Source organism: Pelecanus crispus, chromosome 1 (assembly GCF_030463565.1).
Source record: "Pelecanus crispus isolate bPelCri1 chromosome 1, bPelCri1.pri, whole genome shotgun sequence".
NCBI lineage: Eukaryota > Metazoa > Chordata > Aves > Pelecaniformes > Pelecanidae > Pelecanus > Pelecanus crispus.
Window position 1 is genome coordinate 91865171 of NC_134643.1, and position 21208 is coordinate 91886378.

The 21208-nt window shown below is 49.5% G+C and overlaps 1 protein-coding gene across 2 annotated transcripts; it reads right to left on the reverse strand.

Annotated features, from left to right (window-relative positions):
- Window positions 1-4691: 4691 nt before the first annotated feature.
- Window positions 4692-19618, reverse strand: PTPN6 (protein tyrosine phosphatase non-receptor type 6). 2 transcript variants are annotated; one of them, XM_075706286.1, is made up of 15 exons: window positions 19605-19618; window positions 14210-14332; window positions 13705-13899; window positions 10306-10528; window positions 9481-9597; window positions 9202-9315; window positions 8693-8789; window positions 8173-8252; window positions 7932-8081; window positions 7681-7812; window positions 7245-7399; window positions 6884-6951; window positions 6320-6471; window positions 5474-5571; window positions 4692-5353 (listed from the first exon to the last, which is right to left on the reverse strand). In XM_075706286.1, exons 1-15 carry the CDS (start codon window positions 19616-19618, stop codon window positions 5245-5247), a joined length of 1827 nt encoding a protein of 608 aa, XP_075562401.1. In that variant the 3' UTR covers window positions 4692-5244. The 2 variants fall into 2 exon arrangements, with proteins under 2 accessions (XP_075562401.1, XP_009480136.2); XM_009481861.2 differs by lacking the exon at window positions 19605-19618 and adding an exon at window positions 14611-14859.
- Window positions 19619-21208: the final 1590 nt, after the last annotated feature.

Genomic DNA, 21208 nt, shown 5'->3' on the forward strand with positions numbered 1-21208 from the left:
TCCAGGATTACACCATTCCAGGTGCAGAATCTGACATTTGTTCCTGTTAAATTTCATGTGGTTGGTGATTGCCCAGCAAGCTACTCAATTATGAAGATCTCTGTAAGGCCCCTGTCCCCTCAAGGTAATTGATGGCTCCTCCTAATTTAGTATTGTCAGCAAGCTTAGTGTGTACTCAGCTCCAGTGTCTATGTCATTGATAAAAGCTTTGAAGAGAACCAGCCCTAAAATCGAGCTCTGGGGAACACCACTAGTGACTGGCCATGAGCTAGATGTTACTGCATTTACTGCAAGTCTTTGAGCCCTTCCCAGCAGCCAACTGTTCACCCATTGTATTGAGTGCATGTCTAGCTGTGTGCTGGACATTGTCCAGAAGGACACTGTGAGAGACAGTATCAAAAGCTTTGCTAAAACAAACCCACCACATCTGCTGCCTTCCCTTTGTACACTAGGTGGGTAACCTTGTCATGAAAGATTATTAAGTTAGTAAGGCATGATTCCCCTTCATGAACCTATGCTGGTTTTGAGCAATGACTGCATTGTCTTTCAAGTCTTTTTCAGTAACTCCCAGAATAATCTTCTCCATAATTTCACCAGGCACCAGAGTGAAACTGACAGGCCTGTAATTACCAGGGTCTTCTTTCTTGCCTTCCTTGAAAATTGGGATGACATTTGCCAGCTTGCAGTCAACTGGGACCTCTCCAGGTTCCCAAGACTGTTGATAAATAACTGTGAGACATCTCACAATAACATTGGCTGATTCTTCAATACCCTGGGGTGAATCTTAACAGGCCCCATAGACTTGTGTGCATTCAGTTGCAGCAGCAAATCCCGTACAAGTTCAAAGTCAACTGGGAGCTTATCATTCCCAGCTGCAGTCCTCCAACCCAGGGCTCCAGGCATCCCAGAGCCCATCATCCGTGTTAGAGGCGAAAAAAAGCATTAAATGTCTCTGCTTTATCTTCATCCCTATTTGGGGATGAGGTGACCAACCTCATCAAGTAAAGGACCAATGTTTTCTTTAGTTTTCCTTTTGCTGTTAACATACTTAAAGAAAAAGCCTTTTTTATTATCGACCACAGTACTGGCCAGCTTCAACTCCAACTGAGCTTGGGCCATACAAATTTTCTCCCTATAGAGGCGAATAGCATGTCTGTAGTCCTCCTGTGTAGCCTGTCCTTATTTCCAAAGTCCACACACTTTCTTTTTCCACCTAAGTTGCAGTCGATCCCTGTTCAGCCAAGCCAGCCTTCTGCCTCACTTGTTTGACTTCAGACACATTGGAATTCCCTGCTCCTGTGCTCTTGAAAGAGGGCTCTTAAAAAGTGACCAGCATTTATTGACCCTAATATCATCAAAAGCCGATTCCCAGGTGACCTTACTAACTAGTTCCTTGAGCAGCCTAAAGTCGGCTCTCCCAAAATCCAGGGTAGCAGCTCTGCTAACAGTTTTTCTCCAAAGATTTTTTTTAAACTCAACTGTTTCATGAGCACGATGGCCAAGACAGCCACCCACGAGACCATCTGTATTTACAAACAACTATCTCTATTTACAAACAACTCCAACTTAAGCTCCCCAATGAAGAGAGGCCTTTAGGGACTTCATAAGTGGGTGAAGCAGAGCACAAGATGTTTAAATGAACAGCTATCTGTGGAGTCCTGGTTTTACAACTCACTGTTAATGGAAATCAGAGACATAAGGAACACCTGTATGTCTTGACTTGCAACATCAAGGAAGCACCAATTTTTTTGAACCAGCTTTGAAAATGTATTCTGAAATAGCCACCCAAAAGTAATCTGTATGTAACAGTGCCTAAGCGTAAAGAGTAGACCGCTTACTTCAGTGCTGCATTTCTTGATATACAATCATGAAAGTTCTTGTCAGTTTATAGTCTTTGCAGTCAGTGGGTATTATGGACACATTAAGCTCTGGAATTTAAACACAAATTAAGTTCTCTGTGTAACCCGAACTTGCTCCACATTTTCATGCTTTGGGTAGAGTTTAAGTTAACCATTGGTATGCCTTGCTTTAGGCTGTAGCAACTTTTAAAGAAGGAGGTGGATTGGAGTCTAAAACAAAAGCAGGTGTTTCCTGAGAGTAGGTCTTTAGGCCCATGGATTAGGAGAGGGTATCTGGCATCATTCAGAGATGACACACACAGTATACCGCTACTCATCTTTCATCTTTACTTCTCTGTCCATTGTTTTCCCCCACTGTTCCTTTCCTGCCTTTTCCTCTAGTGGCAGCAGAGTTGCAAAGCCAGCCAGGAAATGTATGCGCCTGTTGTGCACGATTACAGGCTAAGGGAAGCTGAAGTCCTGCACATGGAGAAGAGGGTCTGCTGACAAAGTATCATCTCTCTTCCGAGTGCTTCCAACCAATTTTCTTGCCATGTCAAATGACAGCAAGCAGTGTCCTTCCTCCTAATATATTGTGTCTCAGGTATGTGCCTTTATCCCAGACAGCTTTCTCAGCCACGTGCTCCAGAAACAGCTGCTGAACTCAAAAAGAATGGGATTGCCGCCATGGCATTGTTTCTGCCTTTGCTTGCTCGAGGCAGAGTGTGCAGCTAAGCAGGGGCAGAATACCCCCTAGTATGCACAGGATGGCACATGGCACTCATCCTTGGTGCTGTGATTTGTCTCATAAGCTTGCCTGTTGCCTAGACATAGGGTGAAGTTGTTTTTTCCTTTCATCTTGGAAGTACATTATTGCTGTACCTGTCCCATGCAGCATTGTCTTGGGGAACGCTATTCTCTGTGTTAGCATGACTGAAATCACTACAGCATCCACAGAGCTTGTCCACTGTCCAACCTTGCCTTGGCTCTGTTTATGCATTTGGCACCAGATCAAAGCAGGAAACTTAGGTGAAGTTGGCTAAATCATCCTGCCCATCATCCCACCACTGCCTTGCTGATGGGGTTCCCGCTCTCTCCTGCAAAGGGCATGTCCTCTGGCAGGTGGCAGGGTTATAAGGACGCAGTGCCTGCTTCTAGCTGCTTTGTACAAACTGGTAGCTGGCTCACCTTGCCAGCTCCCAGGTAGGTACATCACCTTGCAGGCATGTTGGCCATTGCCACTGTATTACAAGCTACATGGAACAGAGTTCAAGGCACGCCACATTCCTTCTCTTGTCTGCCCCTTCCCACATCTGGATTTGTGCTCTAAAATGAGAGGAGAGAGCCCAGTCTTAGGGACCCCCATGCCAAAGCAGGGGACAATTACAGCTGGACTTTTAAAGTGCTCAGTACGATCCTGTGTCAGGCAGCTGACAGGGATTGATTGTGCAGGTCCCTCAGTCCCATTATCTTCCTACACAGGGCCTAGATGTGGCTCAGACCAGACAAAATCCCCTGTCCCACATTTCCAAGTGTTCCTGGCCTGCGTCCTAGGTCACTTTGTGACCTAGCTCCGACTTTTCCCAAAGTGGGACGGAGCTCTTCCTGCCATCAGCTCTAACCAGGTCCTAATCCAGGACACCTGAGCCACCTTTTTCTTTGACTAGCAAACATGCACAGCCTAAGCAGTGAGGGTACCTGTAAATTAAGGATTCCCCAGCACGTTCTCTGCAATCTAGGCCAGCTGCCACAGGAAAGTTCGGGTCTGCACTCTTTAGCTATGGCTTTATCCAAATTCTCGCAGCATTCTCCCAAATAGTTCCTGGATACAGTTCACAGGCTGGGGCCTAGTTTTAACTGGCAAGACTTTAAAAACCATGCTGAGGCCTATTCTAACACCACCAAGGATGGGCTCCAGTGCTAAGGAATGCTTTCCAGCATTCAGAGAATGATATAAATAGTGGTGGGAAGGGACCTCTGGAGGTCTTTAGTCCAGGCTGCTGCTGCAAGTGGCACTATTACCAGCACTAGGTCAGATCAGCTGTGGCTTTGTCCATTCAGGTATTGAAAACCTGCAAGGACAGGGTTCACCCTCTGATCATCTGCTTGAATGCTGTCTGCTAAAAGCAGTCTTAGTATTCAACCTGAACCTCCCAAGCTGCAATTTGGGACCAATGCCTCTGGTTTTATTATCTGCCACTACCATCATTTTCTTACCACCCCTCTGTGTAGTTGTAGAAGACAGTAGCTTAACCCTCAGCTTCCTCTTTACTAGACGAAACAGTCCAGCTCCTTTAGCCCCTCTTTGTAGGTGACTGACTAGTATCTGTGAAGCCCCAATGTGTCCATGCTCTGGTCTATCTTCTCCATAAAGATGAAGTTTCATTTCTACCAAGTGGTACCTAGAAAGGAGCAGTCAGGCACTGCACTATTTGCTGAAGCAGCCCTTATGACTTACCCTCCAGCTAAGGCTAGGTACCACCACAGACAGATGACAAAATGACTAACGGCATGAGGATGACTCTTCCAAATACCAAAATTTATGTGCAAAAGCCTACATCTGAGTCTGTCACAGCTAACTTTCTGCACTCAGACTTACCTGATGACTACCAACACTGAAGCCTCACAGCAAGGAGCCACTGTAATTGGTCACAGCTTCTGTTCAGGAGTCTGAAGGCTGCAGGAAGTGATGAAAACTAAGCTAGAGCCATTCTTGTAAGTCTTTGCAGGGCTGCAAGTGAAGCCAGGGGTACAGCTACACTCAAAGAGAAATTATAGAAAAAACTTTTGGGACTCAGCATTCAAACAAATACACATTTATTTACAACTGAAAGAGAAAATGTGGCCATCATATCAAATTCTGGTATATTTACAGCATCCAATTGAAAGATCAAGTAGAAAAGGGATCATAGGGCAGAGGGTTGGTATTAAGGCAAGAGGAAGTTTCCTGTTGAATTACAGAGGAGCTGAGCTGAAATGTGCCAAAAACTCCAGACTTTAAAAGATGAGGCTTCAGGGAACACTAACAGGCTAAACTCTAACTCACAGCAGTGGGCAGAGGTGTAGCTCCTGTAAAGAGCTTCCTCAGCTCTTCGTCAAGAAGTCTGCTGAAGCTGACACAGCAGAGGTGAGCTTGGGCCCCAGTGCTCAGACAGCAAAGGAAAGAAGGGGTGTGATTTTTTCCTGTTAATGAATGATGAAGGGGCAGCACAGGCAAGGGACAATGAAGTCAGTCAGCTGAACTGGAAAGCAGTCTGGTTCAAGGCACTGAAAAGTGGCACAGAAGAGAAGGGGAAGGCCTAGTTCCAGTCCAAGAGCGAGGAATGCAAGAGAGGCCAGCCTGGACATGAGCTTCAGTCCTGCACCCCGTGTTCAAAACCCTCATGGGGCTACCTGCAACGTATGCTTATTTTTTCTTTAGTGAGCCTTTCAGCTTCTTCTCTGAGGAGCGCTGTTTTCGCACCTTCTCCTCCTTTTTCCCCAAGTTCTCATAAACCGTTGACTCCTCTTTCTGCCTGTGAGACCAGGGAATAACAAGGGAAAAAGTGAGCAAGAGGAAAAAGCCAGCCAAGCCAGCAGGGAGACTATTGCCAGAGGCAGGCATAGGTGGGCCTCTGGTTTAGGTGAGCTCTTACTTGGAGGATTTTCGTGAAGCCTTGGCGTGCACATTTCTCACTGCAGGGGGGTAGGTAATGTTCCCATACTCAGACTCATTCGGCTTGCCTTTCTGAGACTACAGGAAAGAAAAACCAAGCTGAGAAGAGTGTGGTCTGGGAGAAGCATGTGAGGCATCACAGAAGAGTTCTGGCTGTTTAACTGTGCTTCATGCTAGGATCTCAGTAGAGGCTGGTGGATTGCTGAAGTCCTCAGGCTCAGTGCACTCTGCCCACTGCTGTCGCAGAGGTGAGCAGCAGGGATGCCAGTGTATCCTTGTATAGGGGTGAACAGTGGGGCAACAAATTTCTGGAGGCACTGGAATACCTGAGAGTGCCTTGTGCCAGCTAAAGAATATTAAACAGATAGCAGCAGCTAGTGGATGATGCCAGAGGCTACAAGGAGAGATAAAAGATGCCACTTCTCAGCTAGTAGGAGAAAATCCTTTCCACAAGGGCTTGGGAGGCAACGGCAGAACCAGGATGGGAAAGACAAAGAGGAAAGGAGAGAGCAAAGTCTTTGCCTGTCTTAGATTCAGCTTGTAACAAAACAACACTTGGTGGAGACATTATATAGAATGTAGTTGAAATAACTGCATTAAAACTTACTGCTGTTTAGCAATTCAGAATGGGTTGGTACTTGAGCTGCCAATGTTGTCCCCTGAATTTTAAAGGGAGGAACAGGGGCTCAAATCTTGGTGCACCATTGTAGTCTATGTAGGTTCCAGTGCTAGCTTAAAGCTTGGGAAACAGAGCGCTTGGGGCTCAGAGCCACCACCATGCAGGGCCTAGACTCACAGGACAGGAAAGTAAAGTCCCCTTTCTCACCTGGATAATTTCTAGCTTCTTCTTGGTTGTCTCTATGAACTGGCAGATGGCCATGTAGATGAACTTGTACTGGGCCTCTGTCTGCACCATCCCTGAGCGTTGGGACCTCACCATCTGGATGGTCTTCTGGATGTCAATGTCACAGTCCAGCCCTAGCAAGGGGCACCAGAAAAACTTATGGATGTGTTCGCTGACACCCCACCCCCACCCCCACCCCAATTCTCCACCAAAAGCCATCACAATGGAGGTCAGTCAAGAAGTTTCCACCTCCCTCCATACTCTTTACTCCTGTACGGACCTCCTAATCCCTCCTTCCTACTCAGCATCTTCCAAGTCTGACTCTGGAGGAAAAGCCCAAGCTCAGTGAAGGCTGAAGCCACAATAAGTGGATATGGTGCAGGGATCCAGCAGCTGCCACATAGCAAGGGCAGCACAACCTTCTCAGGTTGTGGCAGGATCTCTCCCACTAATACCTGATAGTTTTCATGCCTTTGCAGCTGGACTTAAGACCACAGCCCTACTGGGTAGGCCAATTCACTTCAAGACACTTCGGGGTCCTCTTACCCTTGGTGGAGATTGTTTCCACTATCATATCAATGACGATGATAGTCCCAGTGCGGCCAATCCCAGCACTGCAAGGAGAGGACAAGCAGAGGTCAGAGCAATACATCTCCTGAAACAAAACACAGCTGCTTCTGGGGAAGGATGCGGCACTTGTAGAAGCTGTTCAGCAACACTACAAAAGAGGATTCAACAGGCAGCAGAATTTGGTTTGAGGGCATCAAAGAGGAAAAAGCAAATACTGGGGTTGGCATAAGCTTCACTCGCAAGTCCTGAGGAAGAGCTGGTGCAGCAGGACAGACTTTCTACACCTCATTCTATATAAAAGAAGGAGAATGCTTCGAACCCCAGCCTCTGTACCAACCTGCAATGCACCAGAATAGGCCCTGCATTTGGGATGCTCTCCTGCTTCTGGTTTATTTGGTCGAGGAAGCTGAGCACTCCTCCTGGCTCGCTGGGTACACCGTGGTCAGGCCAGCTCAGGTACTGGTAGTGCCAGATCTCACGCACAGCCTTATCCTGATAATAACAAAACACCCTACTGGTAAAACTGCAACCCAGTCCTGTCCCTGGCTTCTGTCCCAGGGAGAGGCGGGTCGGAAGCCAGAGGGAATCTCTGTCTCCTGCGCACTTCTTGGTGATTCCAACAGTGTGATTCCAGCCCAAACCAGGTGGGAACAGCAACCCCAGAAATGACACAGAAGCACCATCACCACAGCACCCAGCAGTTCCCAGCCTTAGACATACAGTGACCATTAGACTCATGGGCTCCATGACAGCCCTCGACTAGGCACACTCACGTTATCCATTGGACACACACAGAGGTGCCGGAGCTTGTATTCCAATGCATCGTGCTCCCCAGCATTCTCCACAAGGTAGGGACCGTATTCCTTCGTGCTGCCCACCTCTGGCCAGTAAGGCACACATTTGTTCTGTGTGGGCAGAGAGGGCAGGGTGAGGACAGGCAGAAGGCAGGGAAGAGAGAAAGAGCAGAGCAGTGGTTGAAGGGGAAAAGAGGGCAGCTCCAAGACACCTACAAACTGCTACTTACCCGCCCTTTTTCTACCTCCCGTGTGGTCATCACAATAATGCGCGTGTTCTCCTGCCACACCATCTGCCAGAAGTCATTGACTGTGGCATCCAGGCAACCCTGGCTAGCGATATAGGTCTTGGTGCACTCGTCTGGGCTGATCAGGTTGTTCTGAGTGTGGACAGGGGAAGATCAGGAGGGCTGCAGGAGCAGGCAGGCCCTCCCCCATTTTGGGCATACAGCCATTTTTCAAGAGTCTCACCTTGACATAGTTTGCATTGATATAGTCAGATCCAGGGATATTTGGGTCCCTTCCTTGGAGGATGACCCTGGAGTGATCAACTGGTGACGCAGTGAAAGAATGAACAGAACAATGACATACTCTGTGCCCAGCCAAATGAAGCTCCTTTGCTGCCCCACACCACCACCTCATCTGTGTTACCCAGTGCATGCAGCATGCCCCATATTTTCACCTCTCCTTCTCTGGGGTCAGACCAATCTCACCCCATCCTCCCATCTCTCTACCCCTATGATGGACCATCAGAAGCTAACGAGTCTTATGCAACCCTCCCGCCTTCCTTCAAGGACATGAAAAGGCTGTGACCTCTCTCATCAGCTCTTAAATCCTCAATGCCACACACCTTGTAACCTGCTCTGGAGGATAGAGCGGGCTGAGGCAGGGCCAGGGACGACTTGGACAGCTCCATTGCCTGCCTTTTTTTTTTTGGTTTTTGGTTTTTTGTTGTTTTTTTTTTTTTTTATAGTAGAGAAGCAAGACTCACAGGGCAAGATGTTCTTGTATCGGTTCTTGCTCTTGTTTTCAGGTCTTTGACCCTCTTGACGGTCAAACAGGTGCTTGGCTTCCTGCTTTTGCAGACTCTGAGAGCAGAAGAGAGAATAGTCATGGCAAGGTCACAATGTATAGCAGGGGAGGTGGGCACTCAGAGGAACAGTGGTGACTCTGTGGCCACATGGGCATGCTTGTGGGGGAGCAGAGAAGTGAAAAGCAAACCTAGATTTGAAAAGTCCAAGGTTCATTCCCTTACTGTCTTGGTGACTCATTCTCCCAACCATGAAAAAGCACATTTCTACCTCACTGCATTCACTTCAAGATGACACTCACTCCCCAGAGGAACAGGTTCCAAACAGAGACTTCTTGCAGAGATAAATTGACAAGAATTTACAAGACACCTGAGAAGTTTTTGTCCAGGAAAAAATCAGGGATGGAGAACGAGGTGGTGCACAGGGACTTCCCAAAAAGCCAGAATAATGTCCCCCAGCAGTCTCTTACGTCAAATTCCTCCCAGAATCCAGCCTTGGACGTGTCCTCAGATAGACTCTTCTTGTTCAGTTCCTGCACTCTATTCTCAATGTCAGCAGCATTTACCCTCGTAGCATAGTAGGGCTGGGGATGGGAAAACACAATGGGTTGGCATGAGACAGATGCTGCTGGAGAGCAAAGTCTCCTCTATGTGCTGTGGAGAAAAGGAGGAGAGGGACACAAAGCAGAAACAAACAGCAAGTGGGTACCTCCAAAGGATCCCTAAGAAACAGAGGAAACGGGATTTACCTGTTTCAGGTACACAAAGGAGCCAGACACCTCCTCAATTCCAGTCTTCTTGAAGTGCTCCACCAGATCTGTCAAGCTGTCGAACATTTCAGCGCCTCCAACTGTGTAGCGTCCATTCTAAATGGAGGGAGAATGTGTAACGTCCCACTCATAACATTCCTATAGACAAAGCTAGTAATGCTCAGGGAAAAGGTAACGCTGGGGTGCAAAGCCATAAGCACTACCCTGTGCCACCTAGAAAAGCATTTCCTCTGGCAGGAAGGTCAAATGGTCATTTGCCCTGAGAACACCAAGTTCATAGCATGGGTACTGACTCCTATTCTCAGTGGATGGAAGCCCAGAGAAGGTATATTGCCCTCAGCTCTCATTTAAGGTCAGTTGCTTTCTGTCCTTGAAATCTCCCTCCCATCCCACATGAAAGAAATAGGAGAACTTGCGACAGCCAGGTTGGTAACATCCTTCAGACTAAATGTGGAGGCCTTGCAGATGTCCCTCCTCCTCCTCCAAGAGATTTTAACTCTTTTGATGAACTCATAATTAGATTGTGAATCCTTCTCTCTCTCTCACCACAAACTCCCTGTACTGGAGTTCTTGGTCACACTGAGCCCTGCTTCCCCCCATGTCTAAGCACCCAGCACTGCCCATGGTCACACAGGCCGGGGCAAGGACATAAGGAACCTGCAACGTGACAGCGCTTTGATCCAAATTCAGAAACACTGCTGGTGCTAATCAAGCTGACAGGGCCCATGCTTTTGAGGACATGATCAGCAGAGATTGGCAGAGACCTCTTCTACTCCCTTTCCTTTTGCTCTCCCAACTGCTCACCTCACACATGATCTTGATGTGTGTGACTTTGAGCCGGGCCCCACAGGCACTGGTTGCCCCAGCTGGTGGAGCATCAGACCCAGGTTTAAGCTGGTCAGTGAGGACAGACAAGACAAAATCCCCAGGTTTGCTGAGGCTCTCCCGCACCAAGAAGGTCCAAGGGGTGGCTTTGGCCTGGAGAAGTGACTCAGCTGCAGAGCCTGACAGATGCCCATGGTACCACCTAGGAAAAGACAAGAGAGGGTCAAAAGAGGGGTGGAGATGCAGGTAAGTGGATGCCCTTGAGCCAATGAGTAAGGACAGCAATGCTGGGGAAGGGTGAGGGAGGAAGAAAGGAAGGAGAGACAGAGGGGAGGGAAAGAGAGAGGGAAGGGAACCAAGGGAGGAGCAGGATCTTGGGAAAAGCAGTTGAGACAGAAAGAATTAGAGAGCTGGCAAGAGAAGGAGAGGGCAAGGGATGAGGTGGAGGTAAAAAGGACCCAGGAAGCAGAATGCTGGTAACAGAGGACACCATGGGAAAGCACCGTGTGATCCAGTTGCGTGATACACACAAGCACAGGTAAGCAACACTTGCTGGCTTGAAGACTAGTTGCGGGAGGGTAGTCTGTGGGTTTCGGCACCTCCCAGCATTATTGGAATTCTAGCCTTACTGCTGCAGGGTGCTTTGGAAACTCAAACACCAGGGAAACAAAAATAAACCCCCAGTGAGTCAGAAACTCTCCCATCAGATTTAGCAGCACCCAAGATGGCTGTGTTGAGATCAGATCCATTAAAGAACCATCCCAGTGATCCCTCTTTCTGAACCTCAGGCACTTCTTCAATCAAAGGATAATTCCCATTCTCTGGGCACATCACGCTGCAGCAATCAGCCTAGCCATGGGAGTGAACACCAGAAGCCACCTGGAGCCCATATTCTGCTCCTGGTACTTATCGATGTTGTTGATCCATGTGCACATTCCCATCCTCAATGCAAACAACTCAGCAGCTCCTTTGCTCCTCTCAGCACAAAGTGAGGAACACCCCCATTTGACTGAGGTGCTCTCTGCCTTGCTGCAGGACTGGACGCAGGGCACAGAGGGACACAAGTGTGGTGCAAATGGCACAGCTGCTGCCAAGCCCCTCCCCACCTACAAAGGTCTCTGGGGGGATGTGTGCCTGCCTGGTGGGATCTCACTGCACTGTGCGGTGTGGGTGCAAGTGATGGGCACCAGAAGCAGGCTGGGAGATGGGATAACCCTGGCCTCTCCTCCTACTGCAGGACTCTTGGCCCTGCAGAAACTCCAGATGTGACCCAGGTTGTGTCTGTGCTGATCCTCTAGTTCCTCGTGCCTGTCCCAAGCTCCACAGTCTCTTTGGACCACACCAGAAGGTGCTGGGGGGTACTGCTGAGCTGCCAAGCAGAGATGCTTAAGACTGCATTCACTGCAGCTCTGTCCTGCTTCCACAAAACACACTTGGAAGCTGGAGCTAGAGATCCAAATTATAGAAAGTTGAGAGCTGTGAGGTGTTCTGGGCACTGGGAAATGCTCTGAATCATCCCACTCCTTCTGGTACCCATTTGCTGGTGGAACCTCTACTGGTTCTGAACCCATCTCAGCCCAAGGGCCACCACAGCCCTGGTCCTCCTGCCCCAGCCCCTTCCCTCCTTCCCAGCTCAGTGTCAGGGAGGGGATTTGGGCCCTTCTCCTCCAGCGGGGATGAGCCTGGTTCAAGCAGGCCCCTCTGGTCCTGGGACATCCCCACCTCCAGCTGGAGCCGTGTGCTGGGCCCTGCGCTCAGGGGCCTTTGCAGCACGGCTGCTGCGCCAGCCAAAGGCCGTGTTCACTGCAGCTCTGTCCGGCTTCCACAGAGCTGATTCAGCAGCTGGAGACACAGCCGTTTTGGCCATCTCCTGTGGCAAACAGCATTTCAAAAGCAGGTAGCTGTTGCATCAGACTGACTTGCAACGCCCCTCCCTGCTCCCGCTCGTTGCAGGTACCGTAACAAGCACCAGACACGCTCCATACATCACTGTGCGCACTGCCATCAAGGCCAGGCTGATGCTTAGTAGACAAGCCAGTGTGGTTAGAGCTGTGAGAGCAGGTTTGCTGCCCACAGAGCAGCTAAGCTTGGAGGCCTAGGGCGATACTGGTGTCTATGGTGACCTTCACATTGTTAGGGCTATCTGTTCCCAAGAATTGAAATGAAGTTTGGGAGGCCACGCCCCAGTCGCAGAAGCAGCCAGGGCATTCATTCACCCCTGTAACTGGCCAGATCAACATATTCCTCTACGCAACATCTAGGAACCATTTTGACAGCAAGACGCGGCAGGCAGTTGTTGCACCTTGGCAAGTAACTTCTGTTGATCCTCACCTCATGCACTGCAAGAAATAGCTGGTGACTTCCATTGCACAGCAGTCATTAATTTCTGATCCGCCTCCCAAAGAAGGGTTCAGCCATCGTGTGCCAGTGCTCAGATGCCCCCCAGGGAGTGGTTGACCCCTTCTGCTCATCAAAGAGGTCTCCGGGCCTCCCCTCCACAGGTAGGAAGGGGTTAATGGGTTCCCCCCCTCCCTTCCCCCAGTAGAGCCCAGCTCCTCAAAGCCACGTGATGGAAAATCACTTGGGGAGAGAGTGAGAGGAGCTTTCGTAAGAGCCTGGTGGGGGGAGAAGTTTCCAACCGCAGGGAGGAAGGGAGGAAACTGCAGGGCTGCAACCCAACGGCCTTGAGTGGAGAGGCTAGCCGGCATGCAGACACTGGCCCCTCTGCAACCTGGCCCCAGAGTAAGCAGGGGCGTACCTGGACGCTTTGCCCAGGGCATCTTTGCTCCCTGCCTCCAGGTGCACAAGGAGGACCCGTCCGCCCCAGAGCACAGCGCAACTGCTCCCCGAGCTGCATCAAAGAGCCTGAAAGCACGACGCAAGGGCAAAACCACCTGATTTGATTTAGGAACTTGGTGTCAGAGATATATGCAAAGCGGCGACAGGAAGGAGACTAAGCAGGCTAGGAATAGCAGGGGAACATGGTCCCGCTCTCTGCTACACGAGTCACCGAGGCCCGGAAGAACCAAGGAGGTCTGGGGCAAAGCTGAGGGCTTCTGCATAACATGCTGCTCTACAAACCACTGCAGACCCATAACTAAGACCACAAGCTTTGCTTTTAGGAACAGTATATAAATAGCAAAGGCAACAGGAAACCAGAAGTAAAAATAGAGCCCCCTATTAGGTCTGCTGTGATGGGTCAAGGTGTGTCCAGCTATTCCTGGGGCTGCTGCCCCTGTGGAAGCATAGGAGGGTATGGGAGGCAGGAGGCACTTTTTGCAGGGTTTGCCCTGGGGATGCAGGCAGGGCAGAATGAAGACCATGAAGCACAGAGGAGGTCTCATCACAGACACACCATTTGCTTTGCTTTCTCTGTACCTCTCTGTAGTGGGGTCAGAACAGTTGAGCGGGTATCGCAAGTCGATGATGGTTCCATCTTTGTCTTGCAGTGAGCCCTGTTGCTGAGTGTAGTACTCCACCAGTTCTGACAAGGTGGCAAACTTCTCCCCTCCATACAGGTCATAGAAATCCCCAGTATTCTGGATGCGGATGTGGGTCACCTGGTCACCAACCCTGTGGGATGATGCACAGAGCAGTCCAGTGAGGCAGTTGGAAAAGAGGCAGAAAATGTTCTGCATTACCTCCTGCCATGGAACCCGAGCAAACCATCCCAGTGAAAGGAGATGACTGGAAAGAGAAGCTCCTGGGGCAACTTGAGGGAGGGTCTAGAAGGTGCTGGGAAGCTCAGATCCTTTTACCTGAGCTTGGAAAGAACTTAAAGGAATAAGGACAGGATGAAGAAGATGCCACAGGACATGTGAGGATCTAAGCATTCTGCATATGTAACCCTGGAAAAACAGAAGTTGGGGTCCAAGTTACTTACCGAACTGAAAGAGAAAAATCCCCCTGATTCTTCCGACTGGGTCTGGCCAGAAAGCTCCCATGGACACCTCGTCCTTTCAGTAAGGCTTCAGCTTCCAGCCCACTCAGGTCACGGTGAAACCACCTAGCAGAGGAGATTAAAAAAAAGACCAGGTGAATAAAAAAAGGCCTGGCACTATTGTGGAGACTTGTACAGTGAAGAATGGTCCCCAGTCAGCATCCCTAGAGATACCCATACAGGTGACAGCCAGCAGCATCATCCCTTCCTACCCGATACCTCCCCCAGCCTATGAAAGGTTTCCATTGAGGTACAGCTTCTAGGATGATCTCCCCTCTGATCTGTCCTACTTTCCTGGTCCCCCTCCCTAGACACACACACACACACTTCTCAGCCCCTCTTACCTCACCATCCTGGAGGGTGAAAGAAGAGGGGACCAAGTGGCTACCACCAAAGCAACTCAGAAAACACAGAGGAAAAATCAGTTTGCGCTGGCGAGAAAAGGGAAGTCGGAGGTCTGTGCTGGAGCACCCAATGCCAAGCTGTTTCTGCACCTCTTGGGAGCTGGCCATGTATCTCCCCTGGCATCTACCGTCAGTCCATTCAGACCCTCTCCATCCACCTGCTTCTGGATGCGTGCCTTGATCTCTGGCCTTCTGCACAGCGCTGCTGGGCACAGGCAGGCGCAAGCCCGTGCGCAGCTGGGCACGCGCGGCTCCAGGAACAGGAAGCGCTCTGAGCCATCAGCTCCCCAGCCCCAAGCTGCTTTGCACACACTTCTGCTTCTCCTTTTGTGTCTTTCCTCCCCATGCCCCTGTTATTCTTGGGTCCCTGTCTTTTTTTCACACCAGGGTCAGCTCTGCAAGCACATCTTGGGTCCCAGCTGTGCTCACAAAATTCAGTTCTGCATGTCCTCTGTTCCCCTCCTTCCCCAAAACGCCAGTGAGAGACACGAGTGCTCCCCACCCCCAAGCCCTTGTCGTGGTGCCAAGGGGACGACAGCTGCCTGGGGTCACCCACACACCCGCAAGGTTGAAGCAGGCAGCACACACTAGCATACATTGAGCAACGAAGCACCCTACGACAGGTTATGACTGCCCAGTCACACAGCTTGGCTCTGTTGGGCTGCCCTCTGGTACCCAGCTGAAACCTCCATACTCTGGCTCGCTGGCTGGTGAACTCTCTGGGCAGGTAAATATCCTATGTGCTCTGTACAGCCACGGGGGGAATCTGTGCAAACTCAGAGCTGCAAACTTGAGGTCCGGGCTAGCACTCTAAGCACAGCACTGCCTTCTTGAAAACAGCCTGCTGGGGGATGCAACTGACACGAGCATTAGTAGCTCAAAAGGGATGTGGTGGGAGGTGGTGTTGAAGCTGCCCAAAAAAGCAGGCAGAACGCAGGGCAAACAACTACTGTCTGCAGTGGGCCCACACAGCACCATGAGAGCTTAGCCTGGTTCCTTCAAGATCCCAGTACAGCATACTGAGGCCAAAGCTGTTAACCTGGACAACCAGATACAAAAAAGGAAAACTAACCGTTTCCAGTTACCTAGCGATGTCCAGCTACGGCCCATGACTGCCCTTTTCCACAGCACTGGTTTCAAGGTCTGCAGGTTTCATGAAAGAATGGGGGCTAAGCGGTGGCCAAAGAGGGCAATCCAGCTGGCAAAGGATCTTCCCTGGGGCCATCTCAGTTACCCTGTGTGGTGGTGTAGGCAGCAGGAACAGCAAGAGACTTGCCCATTTCAAGTATCGGCAGCTGCAGACTTCCCTACACACCACCAGCCTAGGAAATCCTGCAAAAAGCTGCTAGCAATGACTGAGACAAAACTCGTGGCCAAGACAGAAACTAACAACAAAGGGAAGTACAGGAGAGACAAGTGGGAAGCTAAACTTCATTGCTAGAAAGGCAGCCCAGGCACCTACAACAGCTTCTTTTGAAATACTTCCAGTTTCACACACGTGATGAGATGGGATGGGATGTTCTGAGCTGCAGGGATCCAGCTGTACTGACTTAAAACTGATATTAAGAAAAAAGGACACTTTAAAGGCACAAAGGCTGTGGCTCAAGGGAATAACTTCTACACAAAGTTGTAGAAGTTGCACCTAAAAGACTGCACCTAAATCTGAGCCAATATAGCACTGGCACGGGAAAGAAATATTGTTTAGTGGTAGGACAGAAATGACAGGAACTTCTGGGCAGAAGTCCCAAAAGAGAATTCCTGATATCACAAGAATATTACATTATGTAGGGTTGATATGAAGCCATGGCAGACAAAAAAAAAAAAAAAAACAAACCCTAGGCATCCCTACACCTTCTGAACTGGCTGAAGCAGAAAATCTGTCTGAGGAAGAGAACATTAGTGGGACACAGGGGAACAGGGAAAGAACAAGGTAGCAAAGAGTCCAGATCAGAACAGAAAGGGTGAGTTAGCACTAAACCCATGTAATTCATTTTCCTCCAGTAGGACAAACCACGGGGTGCAGTGTCACCCACATGTCAGTATTTGTGTGGATACAAATCCCAAATCACCTAATTTACAGAATTAATTTATAGTTCTGGTTGCTTGAAAGGACTTGCTCAGGAAAGGACTGGATGCATGCAGCTGCCTTGGTGTCTTTGATCTGGCCCACCTAATTAAAAACTACCAATGAGGACCTCCTGCTGGTAAGGGAGGGAAATATCAGAGTAGGGAAGCAATTTGTTGGTATCTTTGAGGTTGCTCTCTTGAATGGCTGCAGCATGCAAGAGCAGACTAGAATTGAGCTGCTAAAATACTTTCTTAATATAATTGACAGGTCAAGAGATTTCAAAGAGACTACTCCTATGCTGCTGTTTGGCTTTCAGTACAACACAGATGGTAGAACCTCATCTTGGAAATCCATTGTGGAGCCAAGCCACAGCTAGCACAGGAACAAATTTAGAGACAGTAAATGAAATAGCTAATTAAAAGACAGCCACATCTGGACTGCTGTAAAAAAAGACACTGAGAAACTGGACAGAATCCAGCATAAGGCCACTAAGGCAGTGAGGAGCCTGGAGCACAGCAGAGATGGAGGAAGCTGGGTTTGTTCAGCTTGGAGAAAAGATACTTAAGGAGGGATTTAAGAGCTGTCTGAGATTACCCAGAGGGGGACTGGGGGTTTTAGAGCCACATTCTTCTTTGTGGGACACAGCAAAAGGACACGAGGCAACAGGCCCAGCAACCAGCGAGGCAAATTCTGATTAGGTATCAAGAAAAATTGCATACGCACTCCCCCCCGAGGGCTGTTCAGCAATTGCCACAGGTCCCCAGAGAGGCTGGGGAATCTCTGCTCTTGGAGATGTTCAGGACTCACCTGAACAAGGCCCCGGGCAACCTGATCGAACTTTAGGGTTAGCTCTGCTGCGAGCAGGGGGTTGGACTAGGTGATCCAGATATCAAAATGGTAGTTGAAGGAAGGGTAGAGGAAGAGGTTATGCGTGGAGCTTCTTTTCCCCCTGTACTCCCTAAGCCTCTACTTGCAGCTACTTGTAGAGCCAACCATCAAATCCATAACAAATTTAGCATCCTTTGGCAAGGAGTTCCACTGCTCAGCTACAGAAACACCCCCTCCTTCAGCTTGCTTGTAACCTGCTCCCTGCCTCATTTTTATTAACATCTGGTTGTTGTAAAGAAAGAAACATCAGCAACTGATTCCTATGCACCCCCTCCAAGCTGCTCATGATACAGACCCATAACATCCACATCCTTCCTCAGCTCTTTGCCAGGCTGAAGACCCCAACCCTATTTATGCATTCTTCGTACAGAGCTTTTCTACACCTCTGATCACCTTTGCTGTCCCTCTCCGAGTTGTTTCCAGCTCTGGTGTATTGTTTTGGAGACAAGGGTGAAGGGTGGCACAGAACTGCAGCGTTCAAGATGCTGGTGAGACATGGACATATATGTCACACACAGTGATGGTTTCTGCTATTTGTTCACCACAACCAAGCCTGAGGCTAACAATTGCATGGACTTACACATGATCAGAGTCTTACTCCAGAGAGGTTACAGTTCATTGTTTTATATGTAACTTTTTAATTACTTTTTCCCCCATGAACATTGTTTTACATACGCCTATATTTGTATTTCATCTGCTGTTCTATTGCCCACTCACTCACTACCATAGGGTCCTTCTGCAATTATTCAGTCAGCTCCCACCCTATTACCCTGAATAACTTTCTGCCATTGGCCAATTTTCTCACCTCACCATACAAGCTCTATTTCCAGGTCGTTTGGGAATATACTGAACAGCATATATTTCAGGTTAGGCCCTGTGGTCTCATCACTGATGGCTTCCCTTTGCCGTAAAAACTGGATGTTTATTCCCACCTTCTGTTTCCTATTTTCTACTAATTCTTTACCCACGAAAAGCATCATCTTCTTTGTTATGTCATGACTTTAGCTTTATTTCAAGACTTTGATGAGAAAATCTTGTAAAATCATTTTTTTAGAAATCCAAGGAAACTGTATCAGCCAGACCTGCCTTATCCACAAGCTTGCCAAGTCTCTCAAAAAAACTCCAGTTTTACAAGACAGGACTTGCCTTTACAAAAGCAGATGCTGACTCTTTAATATCATACTCATTGCTTTCTGTTACGCTGTCTACCCTCTTTCCCAGGTACCAGCTTTACTGTTCTATGCTTACCTCACATTTGGGGGATCTAATTCGGAGCCCTTTTTGAGAACCAGCTTTGCATTTGTTACTTCTAATTCTCAGCACTGAGATGAATTTAGACAGGAGGCTTTGCCGTTTTGTACAGAACTGCATCATAGTTTGGTTGTTAGTGCAGAGTGAAGGCCACCTGGGGTTGGGGAACGGGCAGGTGGACAATCTTCCTGTGGCTTGCTAAGCTCTCCATCAGGCCACAGGACCCCAGGACGGTGCTGGACCATCGTGGTTGCCCAGATCCTTACCACAAACTAATGCCAGTCTAAATCCCATGTCCTTACACCATGCCACTGCAGTCCCCAGAGCAGAGCACCCCTTTGGACTGACCATGAAGGTTTTATGTCCTGCTGCTCCATAAAGGGCTAGAAGGACTGTAGCGAATCAAGAAATAACCAGGATTTAAAAGGTCAGCCACCTGACCCCTCTCTGTACAAAAACATTCAGAGATGCTGCAGCTGTGGGGCTGGCAGAGTAACTGTGGCAGACTGGGCATGGCAAACCCTGCTTGCTCTTTATCAAAGTGAGATGGAACAAATGGCAGTAACAATCCCAAGCACAGTGAACTCCAGTCCTCCAGCTATCCTGTAGCTCCTATTAGAAGGTGGGTTTTTTTTCCCTTCTGTGCCTGATTCCTACTGCCAGTATTTTTATTTTTCTCACCAGCAACTCCTGTTTTCTTCCCCTAACTAGCATTCACAGCACTCACCCACAGGATGGCATCGGGATCTTGACTCCCAGATCCCCACTGATGGGGGACTGACAGCAGCTGGCGGAGGAAGTACCACAGCCCTTAACCAGAGGGGTCCTACTAAAGAAAATAAAGCAATATTGGAATTATCAAGACAGTATCTTAAGACAGACTTGGGAGCGAGATCAAAGACCTTGACAGAGGACGGGTGGACTGGCACCCTCCCGACAGGGCTGGCTGCTCACGGCGGCGAGTGCCATGTCTCTTGGAGGAGCAGCTGGCAGCGCTTGGGGGCTGTGGCACCTCCCGTGACTCACCTGCGTCTGAGCCGCACAGGCAGAGTCCCGAACTCCGCCTGTTCCCAGGCAGACTAAGAAGAAGGTGGCTCCAGGTCAGGAAAACCGCAGGCCTCAAGCAGAGGGCTTAATTTTCACCATTTGCAAAGCACTTCCTGGGCTGTAGTTAATGAATAATTAGAGGGGTGGGGGAAGGCCAAGGCCAAGCTGGGAGAGGTGGATGGAGACGGAAGGGACTGACTGCTCTTCCTGCCTCCTATCCGCTAAGCTCACGCCCTCGCTGGCTACATTCCTGCCTGGTTCGTATCCGAAAGGCACAGAAGGCAAAACCGGACGCAGCGCTCTCGCACCTGACTCGCGGCTCCACGCTCTCCCTGGCCCAGCTTCTTCACCCCCAGCCCTGCCACCCACCGCCCTCCCCAAAGACCTCAACGCTCCCAAGAGCGGCAGGCGCGCAGGCCAGGAGGCTCCAAGCAGACTTATCTGGTGCTCCTTCATTTGCATCAAGCCAGGAACGCAAAATGTCACACTTGCAGTGAGGCTCCTCCACTAGGTTTGTCTCTTCAAGTCCCAGAAGACGCAAGATACCGCTTTACATCATTTATGTCCTTCTAATCCAGGCTGTGGCTAAATGGGGCAAGCCCAGCCCTCCCACACCACACCACTCGCTGCTCTCTGCTGCCTTTTTCGTTAGGGCCGACGTGTTTTGATTGCACATTCAGCCAGAAAACAACGCAGCCACAGGCAGTGGTGGTAAGAGCAAATTAGCTGTGCCGGCCCCGCTGGGGACAGGGGTCTCAACAGCATTTATGGCACTTTTTCAATAGCGGTAGATTACATTTCAGGACACATCGCCTAGTATGTTTCAAATAGCACGCTCGTAAATGCTTGCTTTTTAGACAGGGCTTAGCACCTCTGAAATGTTAAAAAAGAAAATAGTCACTTCGATATCAAGTCCTAGGGCTGCACACCAAGCCTTGTATAAGCAATTACCTTTTTGCAGAACCTGGTACATACTGAGCCCCTCAAAACACTAGCACGGGTTTCATCAAGAATGAGGTGGGCACCGCTGTAACCGCCTCTGCACCAGGGGATGCATCTATGCCCGAGGAGCACCGCTTGAGCTCACGTTCATCCATAAGACGAGGGCATTTTCAAGACACTTTTTATTCACGAGCAGACACATAAGCATGCACAAAGCATCCCGTTGCTTTCAGGTCAGCTGCTCCCTTGTTGAAGTGCTCCATTCCCGGGGCCGACAGGACCCCCACCTCGGGAGGACAGCGCCGGCCAGAGCACCGCGACCCGGCGGGGCAGGACAGGTCC